The 21,124-nt window shown below is 41.9% G+C and overlaps 1 protein-coding gene across 5 annotated transcripts in view; it reads right to left on the bottom strand.

Annotated features, from left to right (window-relative positions):
- The window catches only part of LOC142742520 (gamma-tubulin complex component 5-like), a 40,260-nt gene that overhangs the window by 8,156 nt on the left and 10,980 nt on the right, over nucleotides 1-21,124 (bottom strand). For 3 of the 5 annotated variants that reach the window (XM_075852345.1, XM_075852346.1, XM_075852349.1), the window contains 4 exons: nucleotides 18,424-18,567; nucleotides 12,159-12,337; nucleotides 11,826-11,951; nucleotides 9,847-9,935 (listed from right to left, as the gene is read on the bottom strand). In XM_075852345.1, coding sequence (XP_075708460.1) covers nucleotides 9,847-9,935; nucleotides 11,826-11,951; nucleotides 12,159-12,337; nucleotides 18,424-18,567 — 538 coding nt within the window. Of the gene's footprint in view, nucleotides 1-6,483; nucleotides 7,019-9,846; nucleotides 9,936-11,825; nucleotides 11,952-12,158; nucleotides 12,338-18,423; nucleotides 18,568-21,124 lie in introns of those variants that run through there. The other 2 variants (XM_075852347.1, XM_075852348.1) reach the window with 2 other exon arrangements.

Genomic DNA, 21,124 nt, shown 5'->3' with positions numbered 1-21,124 from the left:
TGAGGAATCCGAATCAAACCTGCTAGAAGAGGCTAAACCAAGAAAATATGATCGACTGATGCACATGAGATTAGAGAAAATATACAAATTTTATTGAATAAAAACATGAAAAAATTAATTCACTGTATTGAACGATACATATGATTTGCGCTCCCACAAAATATGAAAAAATTGTAAATTCACTGAAGTGATATATGAGTAAAATATATATCTTTATTTCATAACTCTCTAAAAACAGGGGTACAATCACCACTGTGAAAAGCCCCACCGTGTGTATTAAAAATGTATTAAACAATTACTCCAAGTCCTGATTCAGTTGCGAACCCTCTATGACTGGGTGTACTACAAAGATACCAATCTGGAATCAGCGTTTAAACATTGGTGTAACAGTGGTTTAGACCCTCAAACACACCGGAGCCCGCGATAACCGCACCAAAAACTCCTAATGCTCAGGTACACAACAATGCCACTGTTCCCTACGCTAAAATTCCTCACTTGAAACCAACCCTACGCGTTTCTATACTTATCATCAGGGGTCTGTAGCTTGGTCACTCTGGCCAGGATGCCAGCGATATTACTTCAACAGCAGATATTCTGCTGTACACCACGGATGCATGCTCGCATAGATATCAGCGGCATGCTTCACTACGGGACTCTGAGTTACTATAACACATAACTCCTCCCCCAGGCCTCGGCGGCGCACTCCGAACCAGCCAATCACACTCACCCACCAGATTCGTGACGCCTGACCATGTGACTCCCGGCTGTCATCTGACATACCCGGAAGCAACAGACAACATCAGAACGACCGCGCAGGCGCAGTGGAGGCTGTAGGAACACCTCATTGCCGCACAGGAGCTCATTGTAATCGAGGATAGAGTATAACAATAATAATAAGTTTGGATAAATATTGCGGATCAGCTCAAAACCGCAACTGGACTACCATCGATAAAGCACTATCCCTGTAGATACATATTGTATGAATGATTGAGCGATACAATCTCTACCACGCTTTGGAATTTTGAATCACCTACTGAAACGAAGAACCATGCCTCTTAACATTAAATGACATAATGCAAGCTGCTGTACAAGGACTTGGCACAACGGCCATAAATCTGCCTAGAAAACCCTCATGATATACAAACGATAAGGATGCATATTTAGATAAAACAGGCATAATTTGTCTGCTCGTTTAACCCTTCAGGCTGTACACATTCCAATCTATAAATCCATTGGGCTTCTTTACGCAGAATAAGGTTGTCCCAATCCCCTCCCCGCTTAGGACGACGTATTAGTTCAATTGCCTGAAATTTTAAACATTCTACTCTGCCCTGATGTTTAGCATGTACATGTTTGGATATAGGAGTATCTCTCGAGTTAACAACATCACCAACATGTTCTCTAATTCGGCGCCGAAACTGCCGTACCGTTTTACCCACATAATTCAGGGGGCATGGACAGGTTATTAAGTAGACCACTCCTGCTGTTTTACAATTCACGAAGTCTCGAATATCATACTCCACCTTTGTAGTAACACTTTTGAATTTTTTCCCACTCTGGATAAAATCACAAGCTTTGCAACTGCCACATCTATGTGTGCCCGGTACCTGCCTGTCTAGCCAAGTTCTTTTTTGTGTAATGGGGTCAAAGCAACTCTGCATCACCCTATCCCTAATGTTTTTACCTCTACGGAACGTTACTGAGGGCCATTGTGTAATCTGATCCGCCAAGTCCACATCAGCACTTAGGATACGCCAGTACCTTTTTAAAATTTGCATGATTTCAGATTGTTTGGAGTCATAAGTACCTATGAGTCTCGTGACTCTTTCCTCTTTTCGTTGTCTAGGGACAAGAAGACTCTGCCTATCTGCATCCCTCGCTCCCTCATAGGCCTTTCTGATTAACCCCTTAGAGAAGCCTCTATCCTTCAATCTATTTGTGAGGTCCTGCGCCTGTATCTCAAAATCATCCATCGAGCTACAGTTCCGGCGTACTCTCATAAACTGGCCTCTAGGGATCCCTCGTTTGAGGGGATAAGGGTGGCAACTATTCCATTGAAGGAAGCTGTTGGTCGCTGTTTCCTTACGATGTACTTTAGTACGTATTGTGCCTTCCTTAGTTTTGATGATCTTGAGATCTAAAAAAGATAATTCCCGATCACTGATTTCACAAGTAAACCTTAGCCCTAGATAGTTTACATTGAGGGCTGCCACAAAGGTATTGAATTCCTCCACTGTTGAATTCCAAAACAGCAACACGTCATCAATATATCTAATCCAGATCCCTATTGATGAAGTCCATTTAGCAAATCTGTCCCCGAATACTACTGTCTCTTCCCACCAACCAAGAAATACATTTTCATAGGTGGGAGCAGTCGGACTCCCTATTGCTGTACCACGTTGCTGGTGAAAAATGCGGTCTTCAAAGATAAATACATTTCTTTCTAACACAAAATGTAGCAATTGCAAAACAAGCTGGTTATGAGCCACATATTGAGTACCTCTAGATTTTAGGAAATATTCCACTGCTTCACAACCAAGTCTATGTGGAATAGAAGAATACAATGCCTCTACGTCCAGGCTGGCCAAAAATATATTATGTTCCAGTGTGATACCCTCAATTTGTTTTAAAACATCCATCGTATCACGTACATATGATGTAAGGCCCAATACAAATGGACGCAACACTTGGTCTATATATGTGCTCACATTCTGGGTTAGATTGTTGATGCCTGACACAATAGGTCTGCCACGTAAGGGAGGATACCCTTTGTGGATTTTGGGCAGGCTATAAAAACATGCCATGATGGGAAATTGTGGAAACAAAAAGTCAAATTCACTGGCACTGATCAGAGACCTGCTCTTTGCATCGCGCAAAATACCCAAAAGCTCCTTTTTGAACAGTGCTGTGGGATTGACTTTTAAAATGGTATAACAGTAAGGATTGAGTAAAATGTCCTCACACATTCTTATAGTCTTCTCTGCTCATAACCACGATGTTCCCACCCTTATCGGATGCTTTTAAAACGATATTTTGTCTTTTTTCCAAAGTGGTAAGAGCTACTCGTTCAGACCAAGACAGATTGTTGTCAATGCCCCTCATATCCGGACTCAAAGCCTTAACCCGTTAGTGACCGGCCCATCGTGTTTCTACGTCGGTCACTAACGGGCCTTATTCCAATGCCATAGACTTTTTACGTTGCGGCATCGGAATAAGTTTACAGAGCAGGGAACTGTCAGATCTCCCTGCTCTCAGCTGCCAGAGGCAGCTGAGGGCTGGGAGCGTCCCTGCTCTGCCGTGTGAGATCAATATCAGTATCGATCTCACCCGTTTAACCCCTCAGATGCGGTGCTCAATAGCATGCACCGCATCTGAGTGGTTTTGGAGAGAGGGAGGGAGCTCCCTCTCTCCCCCACCGACACCCGGCGATACGATCACCGAGTGTCTGTGTCTCTAATGGCAGCCGGGGGTCTAATAAAGGCCCCCAGGCTGCCCGAAGTGAATGCCTGCTAGATCATGCCGCAGGCATGACCTAGCAGATGCCTGTCCATGTTAAACAGACAGGCAGTAATACACTGCAATACAGAAGTATTGCAGTGTATTATAATAGCGATCGGAGAATCGCATATTATAGTCCCCTAATGGGACTAGTAAAAAAGTGAAAAAAAAGTTTAACAAAGTTAATTAAAAAAAAAAATGTGAAAAAAATAAAAAAACCCAGCTTTTCCCCTTACAAACTGCTTTACTATTAAAAAAACAAAATAAAGTAAAAAAGTTACACATATTTGATATCGCCGCGTCCGTAACGACCCCGACTATAAATCTATGACATTATTTAACCCGCACGGTGAACGCCGTAAAAAATTTAATAAAAAACTATGGAAAAATTGCTGTTTTCTGTGAATCCTGACTTTAAAAAAATGTAATAAAAAGTGATCAAAAAGTCGCATCTACTCCAAAATGGTACCAATAAAAACTACAAGTCGTCCCGCAAAAAAAAAGCCCTCATACAACTGCATCGGCGAAAAAATAAAAACGTTACGGCTCTTCAAATATGGAGACACAAAAACAAATAATTTTGAAAAAAAAGCGTTTTTACTGTGTCAAAGTAGTAAAACATACAAAAACTATACAAATTTGGTATCATTGCAATCGTAACAACCCGCTGAATAAAGTTAGTGTTATTTATACCACACGGTAAACGGCGTAGATTTAGGACGCAAAAAAGAGTGGCGAAATTTCAGATTTTTTTCTATTCCCCCCCAAAAAAAAAGTTAATAAAAGTTAATCAATAAATAATATGTACCTAAAAATGGTGCTATTAAAAAATACAACTTGTCCCGCAAAAAACAAGACCTTATATAGCTATGTCGACGCAAAAATAAGAAGGTTATAGCTCTTGGAATGCGATGATTGAAAAACGTAAAAAATAGCTTGTCATTAAGGTCCAAAATAGGCTGGTCATTAAGGGGTTAATCTCATCTCCCACCATGTCAACAAACAAATCCACATTTGTAAAATCTCCCAATGGTGGCAACTTCCTACTTTTAGTTTTTAGATTGGTAAAAGGGCCTAGTCCTGGGGCTCTACTTGCTTCCTCAAGCAACCCTTCCAAGGCTTCTAGGCCTTCCAAATCAGATACTTCTAAACCCATTTCCATACATTTTTTGCGGTTGTGATGTTTGAAAAACTTAATCCATTTTAATTTCCCAGCAAATAAATTTAAATCCTTGATCCAGGTAAAAGAATCAAACTTCACTGTGGGGACAAATGAAAGCCCCTTCTCTAAAAGCATGATCTCAGATGCACTCCGATTATATTCAGATAAATTAATAATTTGTAACTTATCCGTTCCTCTTCCCTTTCTTAATCCTTTTGTCCCCTCAGCATGTAGCGGGAAATGGGGGGATTGTTGGATAAAAAATTACTGCCACTGTTGGAAGAAGCTCTAGCCCGGCCTCTATTCCTACCTCTGGCACCTCCCCTATATTTCTGTCTACCACCACCAGTCCCAAAGAAAGGGCCCACTCTTTCAGAGTCTGTTGTTTCACTTTCAGATGTAGAGGGGTCAGATTCTCTTAAACCCCTATTTAACTGCTGGTGCTGCGGTTGTTGTTGATTAACAAAATCGTAAGCTTTTTTCTCCCTAAACTCCTGCAGATCTCTCTGGAACTGGAAGTGCTTACGCTCTTTTAGATGATTAGTAAACCTCTCCAAGGATTGTTGTAAGATTTTGTCTTTTTTATCAAAACCTGGGGTATCTACCAGAGTCTTGACCGTCTCAATTTCTTTTTTCAATTCAACACTGATATGATCAAATTGGATTATTTCTTCCTCAACCAAAATTTGCATTAGTCTCAGTGAACTCCCTGTGATCTCCTGCTCCCACCTCTCTTTTATATTAGGTGTCTTTAATCTGGAGGCTGGAGCAATAGGAACTCTGTCCTCTCGGTACTATTTTATTCTTGAGATAGTTCTCCAGGCTCTGAATTTCCCACCAACTCCTTGTATAGTCCTTATGTAATCTAGTGAGGTTTTTAAAGGTGGATTTAAGGGACGCACCCTGCGTTGTATGCACAAGTTCACACTCAGAGAAGACGCTTTTGGCCTCACTCATCCATCCTTCTGTACTTAAATCAGAGAGTGCAAAGGCTGCCATACCCAGATATAATATACTATATAATGAACTGTATAAATTCGTATTAATTCACTGTATTGAACGATACATATGATTTGCGCTCCCACAAAATATGAAAAAATTGTAAATTCACTGAAGTGATATATGAGTAAAATATATATCTTTATTTCATAACTCTCTAAAAACAGGGGTACAATCACCACTGTGAAAAGCCCCACCGTGTGTATTAAAAATGTATTAAACAATTACTCCAAGTCCTGATTCGGTTGCGAACCCTCTATGACTGGGTGTACTACAAAGATACCAATCTGGAATCAGCGTTTAAACGTCCCATCCACGCCTCCATTATGTCTACCGGTATGTTTCACATTTTTTTCTTGCTCAGCAGCTGTGATTAAGCCTCACTTGTCATTCTCGGTCGTCCTTTGATCCAAAGTGCAATTGGCATTCAGCACTGCCCTATATTGTTCATATAATTGGTTGCGGTTTATACTAATTCTGTATACTTACTTAGAAATCGCCACCCCCATAATTAACACATCTCTACATTTGCCATATCTCTGTCGGATTTCATTGGATGTACTTTGTTACAATTTGCTTTGGTTCCACTGGACACAGTTCTGTATGTGATTATATATATCCTCTTTTGCTGCTACAACAACATGTACATTGCTTACATGTCGACTTAACAATCATACCTGGTTTTTGATTGATTCAACGTCTTTTTATTGTGTGACTCATCCCCTATTCCATTTTTTAATTGTTTCATGTTTTTATTCAATAAAATTTGTATATTTTCTCTAATCTCATGTGCTTCAGTCGATCATATTTTCTTGGTTTAATCTCAAGTCAATTGTTGATCGATGCACCAAGTATTTCTTGGTCAAATATTCAGGATTCAATATAGTGCATTTAATACAGTTAGCAACGGTGCTTAACAGTTCATTGGTGTCCCTCTTGAGCATAATTTTTTATTGTATTCTGTCTGTTGGTATTTCATCGGTGTACTGCTAGAAGAGGCGACCGGAGGATCTCTTCTCTTTCTAAGGGACTTTAGTGAGCTCCTCACTTCAGCCTTTACAATATCTTTAATGCTTGTGGCTAAATTTGTGGACTCTTCTGATATAATATTATCTAGACATTTCTGACAGGAAAGAAGCGAGTTTCTTTTTACATATCGCACATTCCTTGTTATGGGCCTTATCCTGCTTTTTCCTAGGACAATCCCTGGCCTAAACATATGTACAAGAGAAAGGGGAACAGCATTAAGTAAGGGAGGTGTCTTCTCTTACCCCGCTCTGGCGTCCTCAAGTACCGGGCTGGAGGACTTGGCATCCGAGCGTTCAGTGCGTCCTGGAGCTTCTCCTGGCGACTCCATGACTGTGGAAGCAGGAGAGCGAGTCCTGCTGTTACTGGCCTAAAATAGGCCAAGGATTGGCTGGGAGGCCCTCGCTCCGGACGCTGGAGCACCACCTCCCCACGTGGGCCATCAGAACACCGCCCCCTGGAGTGTTGCACGCGCCCGGAAGTGACGTGTCGCGGCGACCGGACTTGCCAGTGAGAGCGCCGGGAAGCCGCCAACGCTGGGTCTGGTCCGGCCCTTCCCCAAGCCGAACGAGCCCCGGGGGTCCGCTCTCCGCCAGAGGAAGGCCCACACTGTGGACCTTAAACCACCATCCTGTTTTGCAGCAGGAGGGGGACGATGGACCGGGAGAGGCGGGAGTACCTATCCCAGACTAAGGTTGCTCCCAGGGGGGAGACTTATACCTTTCCAGAGCACCCCTAGTGGAATAAGGTAAACCTTGCTAGGGGGTCTGCAATCCCGGAGAAGTGCTTTTTTCCTCAGGAGAATCTTCCATCCGGAGGACAGGAAACCTGACTGGGTGTGTGGAGAGGTGTGTCCATTTTATATCCTCAGGTTTCCTGTCCAGCGGATGGGACGTCTCTCCTGGGACGTCCCTCCAGGGGTGCTGTCATAGGTGAATAGGTAAAATATGACGGAATTGCTATTTTGTTCCCATTCCCCCCCAAAAAAAAAGTAATAAAAGTTAATCAATAAGTCCCATGTACCCCAAACAAGTACCAATGAAAACTACGTCTCGTCCCGCAAAAAACAAGCCCGCATAGCGCTAAATCGATGGAAAAATAAAAAAAGTTATGGCTCTTGGAACGTGACAATGCCAAAAACAAATAATTTTAGTTCAAAAGTGTTTTTATTGTGCAAAAGTAGTAAAACATAATCGTACCGACCCATAGAATAAAGGTAACATGTTATTTATCCCGCACGGTGAACGGCGTAAATTAAAAATGCATAGAGCAATGGCGGAATTGCTGGTTTGTTTTTTCTATTCCCCCCAAAAATAAGTTCATAAAATGTAATCAAAAGATTATACACTACCGTTCAAAAGTTTAGGGTCACTTAGAAATTTCCTTATTTTTGCAAGAAAAGCACAGTTTTTTTCAATGAAGATAACATTAAATTAATCAGAAATACACTCTATACATTGTTAATGTGCTAAATGACTATTCTAGCTGCAAACGTCTGGTTTTTAATGCAATATCTACATAGGTGAATAGAGGCCCATTTCCAGCAACCATCACTCCAGTGTTCTAATGGTACATTGTGTTTGCTAACTGTGTTAGAAGGCTAATGGATGATTAGAAAACACTTGAAAACCCTTGTGCAATTATGATAGAACCGCTGTAAACAGTTTTGATGTTTAAAGGAGCTATAAAACTGACCTTCCTTTGAGCTAGTTGAGAATCTAGAGCATTACATTTGTGGGTTCGATTAAACTCTTAAAATGGCTAGAAAAAGAGAGCTTTCATGTGAAATTCGACAGTCTATTCTTGTTCTTAGAAATGAAGGCCATTCCATGAAAGAAATTGCCAAGAAACTGAAGATTTCCTACAACGGTGTGTACTACTCCCTTCAGAGGACAGCACAAACAGGCTCTAACCAGAGTAGAAAGAGAAGTGGCTGCACAACTGAGCAACAAGACAAGTACATTAGAGTCTCTAGTTTGAGAAATAGACGCCTCACAGGTCCTCAACTGGCAGCTTCATTAAATAGTACCCGCAAAACGCCAGTGTCAACATCTACAGTGAAGAGGCGACTCTGGGATGCTGACCCTCAGGGCAGAGTGGCAAAGAAAAAGCCATATCTGAGACTGGCTAATAAAAGGAAAAAATTAATATGGGCAAAAGCACACAGACATTGGACAGAGGAAGATTGGAAAAAAGTGTTATGGACAGACGAATCGAAGTTTGAGGTGTTTGAATCACATAGAAGAACATTTGTGAGACGCAGAACAACTGAAAAGATGCTGGAAGAGTGCCTGACGCCATCTGTCAAGCATGGTGGAGATAATGTGATGGTCTGGGGTTGCTTTGGTGCTGGTAAAGTGGGAGATTTGTACAAGGTAAAAGGGATTTTGAATAAGGAAGGCTATCACTCCATTTTGCAACGCCATGCTATACCCTGTGGACAGCGCTTGATTGGAGCCAATTTCATCCTACAACAGGACAATGACCCAAAGCACACCTCCAAATTATGCAAGAACTATTTAGGGAAGAAGCAGGCAGCTGGTATTCTATCTGTAATGGGGTGACCAGCGCAGTCACCAGATCTCAACCCCATAGAGCTGTTGTGGGAGCAGCTTGACCGTATGGTACGCAAGAAGTGCCCATCAAGCCAATCCAACTTGTGGGAGGGGCTTCTGGAAGCATGGGGTGAAATTTCTCCCGATTACCTCAGCAAATTAACAGCTAGAATGCCAAAGGTCTGCAATGCTGTAATTGCTGCAAATGGAGCATTCTTTGACGAGAGCAAAGTTTGAAGGAGAAAATTATTATTTCAAATAAAAATCATTTTTTCTAACCTTGTCAATGTCTTGACTATATTTTCTAGTCATTTTGCAACTCATTTGATAAATATAAGTGTGAGTTTTCATGGAAAACACAAAATTGTCTGGGTGACCCCAAACTTTTGAACGGTAGTGTATGTACCCCAAATAGGTGTCATTACAAATACAACTAATCTCGCAAAAAAAAAATAAAAAAAAAAGCCCTCTGCTATGTCGACAGAAAAATAAAAAAAAGTTATAGGTCTTTCATTATATGCGACGATGGAAAAACCCCCAAAAAATAGGATGGTCACGAAGGGGTTAACTTTGGAGTTCGGTTCAAGTTTACATTGCCTTACTTACTTCCATGCTCCAAAACCAGCATGCCAGCGGTCTGCAAACATCAGCACAACATTCATCACTTTCATTATTGCTTCTTTTACAGAGCTCACCTGAAAGAAAAAATTAATATTACACTTAAGAAATACTTTAGTTATAATAGACTCAAACATTAAAATCATGAGTCTACTTCCCTCCTTACAGATATCAATGGATCAGTATACATCGAGAGGAGCGGCATATGTATTGTTCACTGCAGAATGAGACGAGAGACCGGCATTGGACTTTTTTAAATATTAGACTTTTATTGAGCAGTGCATATCACATTATTTTTCTGTTGAGATTTTCATTGGAAAAAAGGAATTGTTATAATTGGTTAAAGAGGATCTGTCATGGCAAGAGACCTGATACTGCACTCGCAGAACACATGATCGAGAGTGCCCTAATATAAAAGGCCTGTCGCCATGACAGATGCTTTAAGAATCCAGTCTATTTTCTATTGTATAATACTTAGTCTCTTACCAGTCGCAATGCCATCTTTTAAAACACATAGCAAACATATTTCTTTGGAGCTTTCTTATGACCAAAGTGGCATGTGAGAAGCGTCCATACACAACAGACACAGAATTCTATCAGAAAAGTATGTATGGAGCCCCTTTAACACCTACACTAACAGTTTTAAACTGACAAATTTTGGGGTGTAAACTATTAGTATTTATGGACACCAGACATGAGCTGGTATAAAAAAGAAAAAAAAAAAAGTGTCTAACATGTCTATTGAGCTACACCAAATATATCACATTTTGCGCCATTTTGATAAATATGACTGATCGTCTTGTTTTCAACAGGGTTGAGCTGTACCTTAGATGTCAGCATTACCTGACTATTACAGTGGGATTGACGGACCATCTAATAGGTATAGGGGCAGCCCAACCATTCAAGTCATATGCCTTCTGAATTTCAATTTGCTCCCTCTCCATTTTGAAAGGGATCAGCCACAGGTTTATGTGTGAGTCACGAAATATAACTGCAGACAACTGCTGGCATTACCCTTTCTGCATCTCCAGAAATAGTATGCATTTTTATGAATGAGAGATCAGGCATCAGATGCATATTTAAAGAGGCTCTGTCACCACATTATAAGTGGCCTATATTGTACATGATGTGATCGGCGCTGTAATGTAGATTACGGCAGTGTTTTTTTATTTAGAAAAACGATCATTTTTGACGGAGTTATGACCTACATTAGCTTTATGCTAATGAGTTTCTCAATGGACAACTGGGCATGTTTTACTATATGGCCAAGTGGGCGTTGTGGAGAGAAGTGTATGACGCTGACCAATCAGCGTCATACCCATCTCTCCATTCATTTATACAGGACATAGCGATATAGCTATATCGCTATGTGCAGCCACATAAACACACTATAACGTTACTGCAGTGTCCTGACAATGAATATACATTACCTCCAGCCGGGACTTGATGTCTATTCAGAATCCTGACACTTCGCTAATACAATCCCGACACTACAGCACAGGAAGCGTAATCTCGCGAGATTACGCTGTAAACGGTCATTTCAAACGAGATTACGCTTGCTGTGCTTTAGTGTCAGGATTGTGTTAGCGAAGTGTCAGGATTCGGAATAGACATCACGTTCTGGCCGGAGGTAATGAATATTCATTGTCATGACACTGCAGTAACGTTATAGTGTGTTTATGTGGCTGCACATAGCGATATAGCTATATCGCTATGTGCTGTGTAAATGAATGGAGAGAAGTGTATGACGCTGATTGGTCAGCGTCATACACTTCTCTCGTTTTTCTAAATAAAAAAACACTGCTGTAATATACATTACAGCACCGATCACATCATGTACAATATAGGCCACTTATAATGTGGTGACAGAGCCTCTTTAATATCTATAATGAGTTTTAGGGTATTATATGACCTTTTAATAATAGGGTATGAATGGATAGTCAAAGTTCAATAAAATCTTTCTTTACCTTTTCCCTTAAAAGACAGCGATCATGAATGGTAGACAGATATCTATAGTGAATTTTAATCAGTTGGTCCAGATCTTTTGCTTCCTCTACTTGATGTTGAAACTCCAGTCCTGTGCTATGAAGAATCTATGAAAAAAAAATAATGTTATTAAATAAGTTTAGATATATTGTGATTTACTATCTCCTCTTCTTAAATATAAAAATGATCAAATACAGTTATTAATATTAAGGCGGTATTCCCATCTTAAGCATTTATGACATATCCACAGAAAAATGGGGGTCTTCACATCATTTTCATTTTAATTGAATTAATAAAAAAATAAAACTGCCAACCCTGGTCATCATGTAATTGTGCAAGCTGTTGACAAAATGCATAAGCTTGACTCGGAGGAGAAACATGCAATGGATTTGTTGTTCCTTAGGCTCTGTTGGAGTTACTAGATGAGGAAGAAGTTGTGGTTCAGATCCAGACTCCGCTTTTAGAGATTCCTTCTCAGCTGTGCTTACAAGTTCTATGAAAATATTGGTAATTAAAAACATTACAAGCATACCAAAAATAAGACAAAAAGCAACAAAGTTATGGGCACAGCAAACATAGCTGCCAATACAGTCAAATACTGTGCTCCCTCCCTGCTGAAGTTACAAATAAAGGCTCCAGGAATAGTAAATGGTCAAAACTGGAAAATTATTATTTTGTCTGGCTCCACCGGAAATTTTCAGTCTTCACTGGGATTTCCAGGATTTTACATTAATGCCATTGCTTAAATGTGCTGAGTACTACAGTGAAAGGGACATTGTGCTCCAGCGAGCGCCATAACCCCTTCGTTCTGATGATCAGTGGAGTCCCATGTGTTATAACCCCCGCTGATTACCTATTCCTCAGGACAGGCCATCATCGTAAAATCCTTTAATTCATTATACTTTAATTTATTAAATCCTAAAAGTTTTTAAACAAAACAAGGCATTTCCAACAGAAAAATAAATAAATATCAAATTGGTGGTAGTTATTGGATTTCTTTTTGGACTGACAACATCTCCTGTGCACCTCTGAAACACAATCTAACCCGAATAACAATCAGCTCTACGTTGAACAACTTAGATGTGATCGGTATGAGGGTATGTGCACACACACTAATTACGTCCGTAATTGACAAACGTATTTCGGTCGCAAGTACCGGACTGAACACCGTGCAGGGAGCCGGGCTCCTAACATCATACTTATGTACGATGAAAGGAGTCCCTGCCTCGCTGCAGGACAACTGTCCCGTACTGTAATCATGTTTTCACTACGGGACAGTTGTCCTGCAGCGAGGCAGGGACTCCTAGCATCGTACATAAGTATGATGTTAGGAGCCCGGCTCCCTGCACGGTGTTCAGTCCGGTACTTGCGGCCGAAATACGTCCGTCAATTACGGACGTAATTAGTGTGTGTGCACATACCCTTAGGGTAAGATTTTGTGTTAGAGCCACACAGAAGCCGCTGTCAGACAAGCAAACAGTGCAGCTGACTGAAAAACATGGCTTACTGCGGCGTTATGCAGCTTCTATGTATAGTGGGTACATAGACGCTGCATTGCTAAAATGAAACATTTTAATAAAACTATATTAGAAAAATGATTAGTATGCAAAAACAGATACATTGCATAAAAAAAAAAAAAAGAACCGATATCAAAAGGTTTTCATAGCCTTTACTCTTAACAGAATGAGAGTGTACTTACCATTAAATTGCACGACATCCAAACTGTATTTCGCCCATTTTATTAGTAACAAAAGTAGAAAGATCTAATTATAAATCTTTTGGCACTCTGAGCTGATAACGATATCAACAGGCCAAGGCACCTAGACCAATAAAACAAGAGGAGCAGTTGAGAAGACACACAGCATGTGTAAATGACAGAATATTTAAGGCAGCTATACAAATGATTGTCATTGGCCAAATGCTCAGTAATGTCCCCCTTAGGGCCTGTTCACATCACAGTTGCCCTTCCGTTTTGGGGTTTCGACTGAGGTTTCCGTCGGTTTAACCCCTCAACAGAAAGGCAAATAGAAACCTAAGCTTCCGTTTCCCTCACCATTAATATCAATGGGGTGAGGGGTTAACCCAATGGAAACCTCTGACGGAACCCCTCAGCGGAACACAGACTGATGTGAACACAGCCTTACTCCCTCTAAAAAATGCACAATTAAATAGGGAGAGGAAAGTTATAAAAGGAAGCATAAATCTGTGTATGTACTGGATACAATAAACTTTACTTTGTAACTCTGTACAAGACAGTGTATATACTGCATACAATATAGCATGACCTCATAACTCAGTACAAGTCTGTATATACTTCATACAGTAGTATAACCTTATAACTCAGTACAGGGAAGTGTATATACTGCATAGAATATGGTATGACCTCTGTAAAGGGAAGCGTTTTATATATTTATATCTATATACATGCGAGTGTAGATATATATAGATTTGTCCCTCCAGAAAGGTGTATACCCATCCCCCTACTAGATAATGGTATTCCATGAGGCCCAGGCCCCCCCCTTTTTCGTGCATGAGCCGGTGATGTCACACAGGTGTGCACGGGGAGGTTTAAAAGGACATACGGTCCCAAAGTTCTCTCTCTTGTTCCTGCTACCTGGCTCCACTAAGGGTCTCCTCTTCCCTCCTGGCCTGCTCTTGCCTCATGGCCCTTCCTGAGAGACCTCACCAACTTGTACCACATGGACTGCTAAGTATCCACGTGTAGCAGCAGCTACACGTTATGCTCTCCCCCCTCCTTACTTCAACCCTTGTAACCCTGAGTTCCTGTTTACCCTTGCTGCCCTGAGTAACTTGCTAGCCCCGCTTTACCTGTTTAACCCTTTCCTACCATTTACACAGCAACCCATTCCCCTTGTTAACCCATTGCTGAACCCTTAGAATATAGGGAAAGTGATATTAGGTAGCGTGTATTGTATTTTAACGTAACTGTATTCATATGTATGTTTAGATAAGTGGGTGGCGGTATAATTAGGATTGTGATATCGTGGTTATACTGTACTACGTATAGTGTGAGTATACTCAGTATATATTAACGTGTTATATGTATTGGGGTATACGGATACTATACGGTGATCAGTTACTGTGTTCAGTTTGGTGTATTTTATATGTAAGTGTGATTATTGTTAGTAATAAATAGTACCCTTTATTTACTATACAATTGTATTTATTGTACGGTCTTATTCCGTTGAGTAGAAGCAAAGCAAGTAGACGTTAGTATAAGAAAAAGGTAGGGGAACTAGTCATAACCCGTGTGACCCCGATTATAAAGGGGGTAGTAATAATGGGCGACCAAAGTAGGTGAAACCCAGCTATTATACCAGCACTTTTACACACGTGGGTGAGTGTGTAGTGAGTATTCATTATATATATAGTTATATATACCGAGTCCTTTTTCAACCTCATAACTCAGTACAAGTCTGTGTATATATTGCATACAATATACAGTAGTATAACCTTATAACTCAGTACAAGGTTGCGTATACACTACATACAATATATATGACCTCATAACTCAGTATAAGGCTTTGTATGTGCTGGAAACAATATAATTTTTCTTGTAACAGTACAGGGTCATATATAGTATGTGTTGGATACAATATAATATTAACTTATACCTCAGTACAAGGTCATATACAGTATGTGCAGGATACAATATAGTATTACCTTATACCTCAGTACAAGGTCATATACAGTATGTGTTGGATACAATATAGTGTTACCTTATACAGGGGCGCAGCTAGGGGGGGGGAGCAGGCGGGGCATGTGCCCCGGGCGCAAATTAGACGGAGGCGCCAGGGCCACACCGTCCATGACGGCGGCCTGCTGCCTCTCTGAGGGGTTGGTGGCGCCACTGAAACAAGCCGCCACCACCCCCTCCTGCACTATAATTGTACCTGCTTTTATAGCACACAGGTACAATTAGAAGCAATGAACGGCCGGGTACGTTCCATGTACGGCCATTCAGCGCCTTTCTACGAGTGAAGCAGCGCGATACTTGGCGCCGCTTGCGTCGTTGAAAGGCGCTAATTGACAGGGAAAGTCATTCTGCCCTGCCAATCAGCACCTTTCATAGACGTAAGCGGCGCGATCATGTCATCGCGCTGCTAGCGTCGTTTTAACCCCAGGAGACATGCGCAGAAGAGAGCAGGTCTCCATTGCTGTCGGGCGGCGCGGGAACGGGATTAAGGGGAGTTTGCATAGTTTGTTTTTTTATCCTAATAAAAAAAAAAGTACGTGCCATTATCTGCTGGGGGTGGCTTTATCTACGGGGGGGGGGGGCTATATGTGGAGAACTATATACAGGGGTAAACCACAGAATAAAGTGGGACATATAATAAGATTAAAAACACAAAAAATGGCCATACTCACAAATTGGGCAGGTATAATCCCAACAGGACGCGGCCAGGTCAAAAATGCTGCTAATGAAAGTGCTCAGGTGTGTTAAATAATAATAGCCACTCCCACTAGCCTTGAGGGGAGTGGCGTGTGGTGCATGGGATATGTAGTAAAACGTAAATGAATAGTGTATAATGTGCAAGTAGTAAGAATATTTGTGAAATATAGGCGGCAGTACTGAGTATAGTGAGTGGTGAATAACGTGTAAAATATAGGGGGCAGTACTGAAAGGGTCAGGAACGTGAGTGATGCATGAAGTGTGGGTGCAGTGTGTAAAACATGGAGGGCTAATGCGTAAATCATGAGGCACAGTCTATATAGCCTGGTAGCAGCCTATTTGTAACGCCATGATAATACATAGAGCGGGCTGCCCTGCTTGCTATGCCAGACCACAACCCACCATGCTCTCCCAGCATTGAAGACCAGACCTCGGTCTGGCATAGCAAGCAGGGCAGCCCGCTCTATGTATTATTATGGCGTTACAAATAGGCTGCTACCAGGCTATATAGACTGTGCCTCATGATTTACGCATTAGCCCTCCATGTTTTACACACTGCACCCACACTTCATGCATCACTCACGTTCCTGACCCTTTCAGTACTGCCCCCTATATTTTACACGTTATTCACCACTCACTATACTCAGTACTGCCCCCTATATTTCACACATATCATTACTACTTGTACATTATACACTATTCATTTACTTTTTACTACATATCCCATGCACCACACGCAACTCCCCTCAAGGCTAGTGGGAGTGGCTATTATTATTTAACACCTGAGCACTTTCCTTCAGCAGCATTTTTGACCTGGCTGCGTCCTGTTGGGATTATACCTGCCCAATTTGTGAGTATGGCCATTTTTTGTGTTTTTAATTCTATACAAAGGTGGGCTATATCTAAAGGGGGTCTATATACAGGGGTGGGCTGTGGCGCACTATATACAGGGGTGGGCTGTATGCGGAGAACTATATACAGGGGTGGGCTATGAGATCTTTATCTTTGTTTATAGGTGTAGAAATGTTTGAAAAGTGAGAAGCTGAAGACATCTGAGCGGCAAACTGCAGAAATGGGCTGTGAGCGGGAGAAGTCATCATAGAGGTCTGGACCGGATGGAGAAAAATAACTAGAATCTGAGACGTCACCGGTGAGTAACTTAATGTAAATATTTATTTTGCCTCTAATCAGTACTCTAGTCACTGTATGATCTGTAGCGAGATGATGGGTTGTATGATATGATTATTTTTTTTTTGTGAAACAGCAACTCCCAGCATATCCTTACCATTGTTCGGGTCATGCTGGGAGCTGGAAACAAATTTAGTGCAAACCTATACGGCAGGGGTTGCACTAAATTGAGCTGTTTTTGTGCTGGTGTTGTATATATGTACTGAGCTTGGTTCTGGGGCTGTATTTATGTACTGAGCTTTGTTCTGGTGCTGTATATATATATATAATGATCTTGGTGCTGGAGCTGTATTTATGTACCGAGCTTGGTTCTGGTACTGTATATATGCAATGAGCTTTGTTCTGGTGCTGTATAGATGGACAGAGCTTGGTACTGGAGCTGTATTTATGTACTGAGCTTGGTTCTGCTGTTGTATTTATGCAACGAAAACCTATTCGTACAGACAGGAAATGATCTTGTTTAATGAATGTAAAAAATCATAGCATCAGTGCTAAACACAAGATCTTACGTAAAACCAAGTGTAACTTGTGCATTGACCCTCAACAACTGATATAACACCTACAAAGAATGGGGTACAATTAACACAAAAAATAGAGCAGAATAATCACAAACTTTATTGACATATATAACAATGATAAAAAATTAGTCATGCAAAGCATGGATAAAAACGTTCAAAGATTACAGGGAATGTAAATACAGAGAAGTGGGACCAAAATTTGGTAACATGAACTAAGGTGAGGCAACCAGACTAGTAAGTAACATAGTCAGAACAAAGATACAGCAATGGTGATATATTGTGATCAAGTAGCATGCATGGATACGGATATATGATAATGACAGGTATATAGCAAGTCTGTTGCCAAACACCAATCTACCATGAGACTGTTATGCAGATAAGGACATATAAATAAATAATGCTCCAAGTGAGTATTTCATGGAAACAAGCAGCATGGGGGAAGTAAATACAATGACATACCCATAGTAATGATAACCCTGTAATGAGAGACCGTCAGACCCGACGCGCGTTTCGGCGGGATGCCTTCGTCGTACATAGAGCGGGCTGCCCTGCTTGCTATGCCAGACCGCAACACACCATGCTCTCCCAGCATTGAAGACCTGGCTGCGTCCAAAAAGTAGTAAATATAATACAAGTAAACATGGAAAATACATGGGGTATTGGTTGTAATTTTGGCAAAAAGAACGCAAGCTTGCAATCCTCGTCACGGATCCCCACACTTGCGAGTCCCTAACTGGAACTTTTCGTTCCAAACTTGAAGCTAAACACAGAAAAAAAGTGGGACATATAAGAAGATTAAAAACACAAAAAATAGGTTGCTACCAGGCTATATAGGCTGTGCCTCATGATTTACGCATTAGCCCTCCATGTTTTACACACTGCACCGACACTTCATGCATCACTCACGTTCCTGACCCTTTCAGTACTGCCCCCTATATTTCACACATATTATTACTACTTGCACATGATACACTATTCATTTACTTTTTACTACATATCCCATGCACCACACGCAACTCCCCTCAAGGCTAGTGGGAGTGGCTATTATTTAACACACCTGAGCACTTTCCTTCAGCAGCATTTTTGACCTGGCTGCGTCCTGTTGGGATTATACCGGCCCAATTTGTGAGCATGGCCATTTTTTGTGTTTTTAATCTTATTATATGTCCCACTTTTTTTCTGTAATATCAATGTGGGTTAAGACTTAAAACAGTATAACAGCGGTCAGCAACCTTCGGAACTCCAGCCTGTTGTGAAACTACAATTCTCAGAATGCCCTGACAGTCTTTGGCTGGAATAATAAGTCCATTGATTGTCAGTTGTAGTTTCGCAACAGCTGGAGTGCTGAAGGTTGTATTACTACTCAGTGCTGTGACAAGCTCTCATTCTATACCATAAAAACATGGGCTAATGTTAATGAGCTGACATCATAGTCACTCTGACAGCAAGCCTGAGGCTGGTCCTCATAGGCTTCCATGCATGGCAGACCCGGAGACCGTTGTCGGGCCTCCGGTTGACATTTCAAACCCCACGATTGCATGGGGGCTGCCGATGTGCTACAAACCCCCTAAATGCGGCGATTGACGAATTTAAGGGGTTAATTGCCGAAATCAGCGGCGATGCAACACTAGAGTATCAGCTGTCGGGGACGGTGTGCATTAGGAACGAGACAGTGACTTCCTGTCACTCTAAGAGGAAGCCTATAAGGACCAGCCAGAAGGTTGGTCCTGATAGGCTTCTGTGCATGGCAGACACGGAGGCCATTGTTTGGCCTCCGTGTTTGCCATGCTAACGATCGGCAAACCACGCGATTTCTGAGCGGGGTCTGCCGATATGCTAGAAACCCCTAAAACGATCGCCGCATTTAAGGGGTTAATTGCCTAAATCAGCAGCAAAGGACCCCTGGCCGGCAAGAGTGGAGTATCAGCTGTCGGTGACAGCAGACCTCCCGAATCCCGACCGACTCAGTAACTATACGTCCTCGTGCGGGAAGTAACCTCCCGCGATGATGTATAGTTACTGACTCGTGCGGGTAGGGGTTAAGAGGTTGTCCCACCACAGCAAGTGCTAATAAAACGATCCCATATCAAAAAGTTAGTTATGTATCAATTTAAACGCATTACAAAATCTGTATTAATCCATAGACATGACCTAGTTTCGTAGATGGCTCCCCTTGCGGTTTTGCGAGTACGCCGCTGTGCACTTCCGTCCAGTAATGCTATAGCTGGATACATATGTGAAGTCTGTTTCAGCGTGCGTCCGGATCTAGAGAGCACCTAGCGGCGGATGAATTCACTAGATGCTCTTTGCCTAGTGTCTTTGATTGAGCTTTCTCACAGTATAGCATCCTGTGTGCAGTAGTGGATCCCTGCTATGCCGATATTCAGGACGTCATGAGATTATTTATAATGGTTTGTAGTGAGCAGAGCAGGGAGGGAGAATCATACTCCGGCAGCGATATGGCGGCAGGGGAAGGGACTATGATGCAGAGGCAGACTAACGGAATTATAGGGCTTGTAGGAAAGTGCCTCGCAAGATCCGACACGTGTGCCTCCAGAAGATCCATCCTGTTAGGGGCCCCACAAGCTATCGCTTGGGGGACACGTGGTGGCACGAACCTCCTAAGGTTTTATAGTGGAAAGATGTGTTTTTGTGTATGTTTTCTCTTACCCTTCCCTCTTTTCTCCCTTCATGTCTATATTTTTAGAATGATACTTACCGTCTTGGCATCCCCTGTGTAAGCTGTGGTGGTGGCACGAGGCGGTTCCAGATGTTTCTGTCTCCGGGCAGATTATTCTTTGGTTCCAGGTGTAATGACGGGGGTGGGGAGACAGACAAGTGAGCCCTAATCTACCCACCACTCAGTCCCTGCCTACTTGCAACGACCCGCCCTAGGTGACGGGGTACAACTGGGCGACGATCCCTACGCTCAATAAGTGCACATCAGACAAACAGACAAGGGTACACAGAGCTAGGGGGAGAAAGGGGCAGTTGCCCACGGCAACACCGTGATCAACAAGAGAAGTGAACAAGCAGAGTCAAACCAGGAGAGTACGAGGTGCCAAACGCAGAGCAGAAGAGTAGTCAGCAAGCCGGGGTCAATATGAAGCAAGGACAATGGTACAAGAAGCTGCAGCAGGGCCAGGAAACCACACGAGAA

This window comes from Rhinoderma darwinii, chromosome 2 (genome assembly GCF_050947455.1).
Source record: "Rhinoderma darwinii isolate aRhiDar2 chromosome 2, aRhiDar2.hap1, whole genome shotgun sequence".
In the NCBI taxonomy this organism is placed as follows: Eukaryota; Metazoa; Chordata; class Amphibia; order Anura; family Rhinodermatidae; genus Rhinoderma; species Rhinoderma darwinii.
This window is presented reverse-complemented; position numbering and strand designations above follow the sequence as displayed.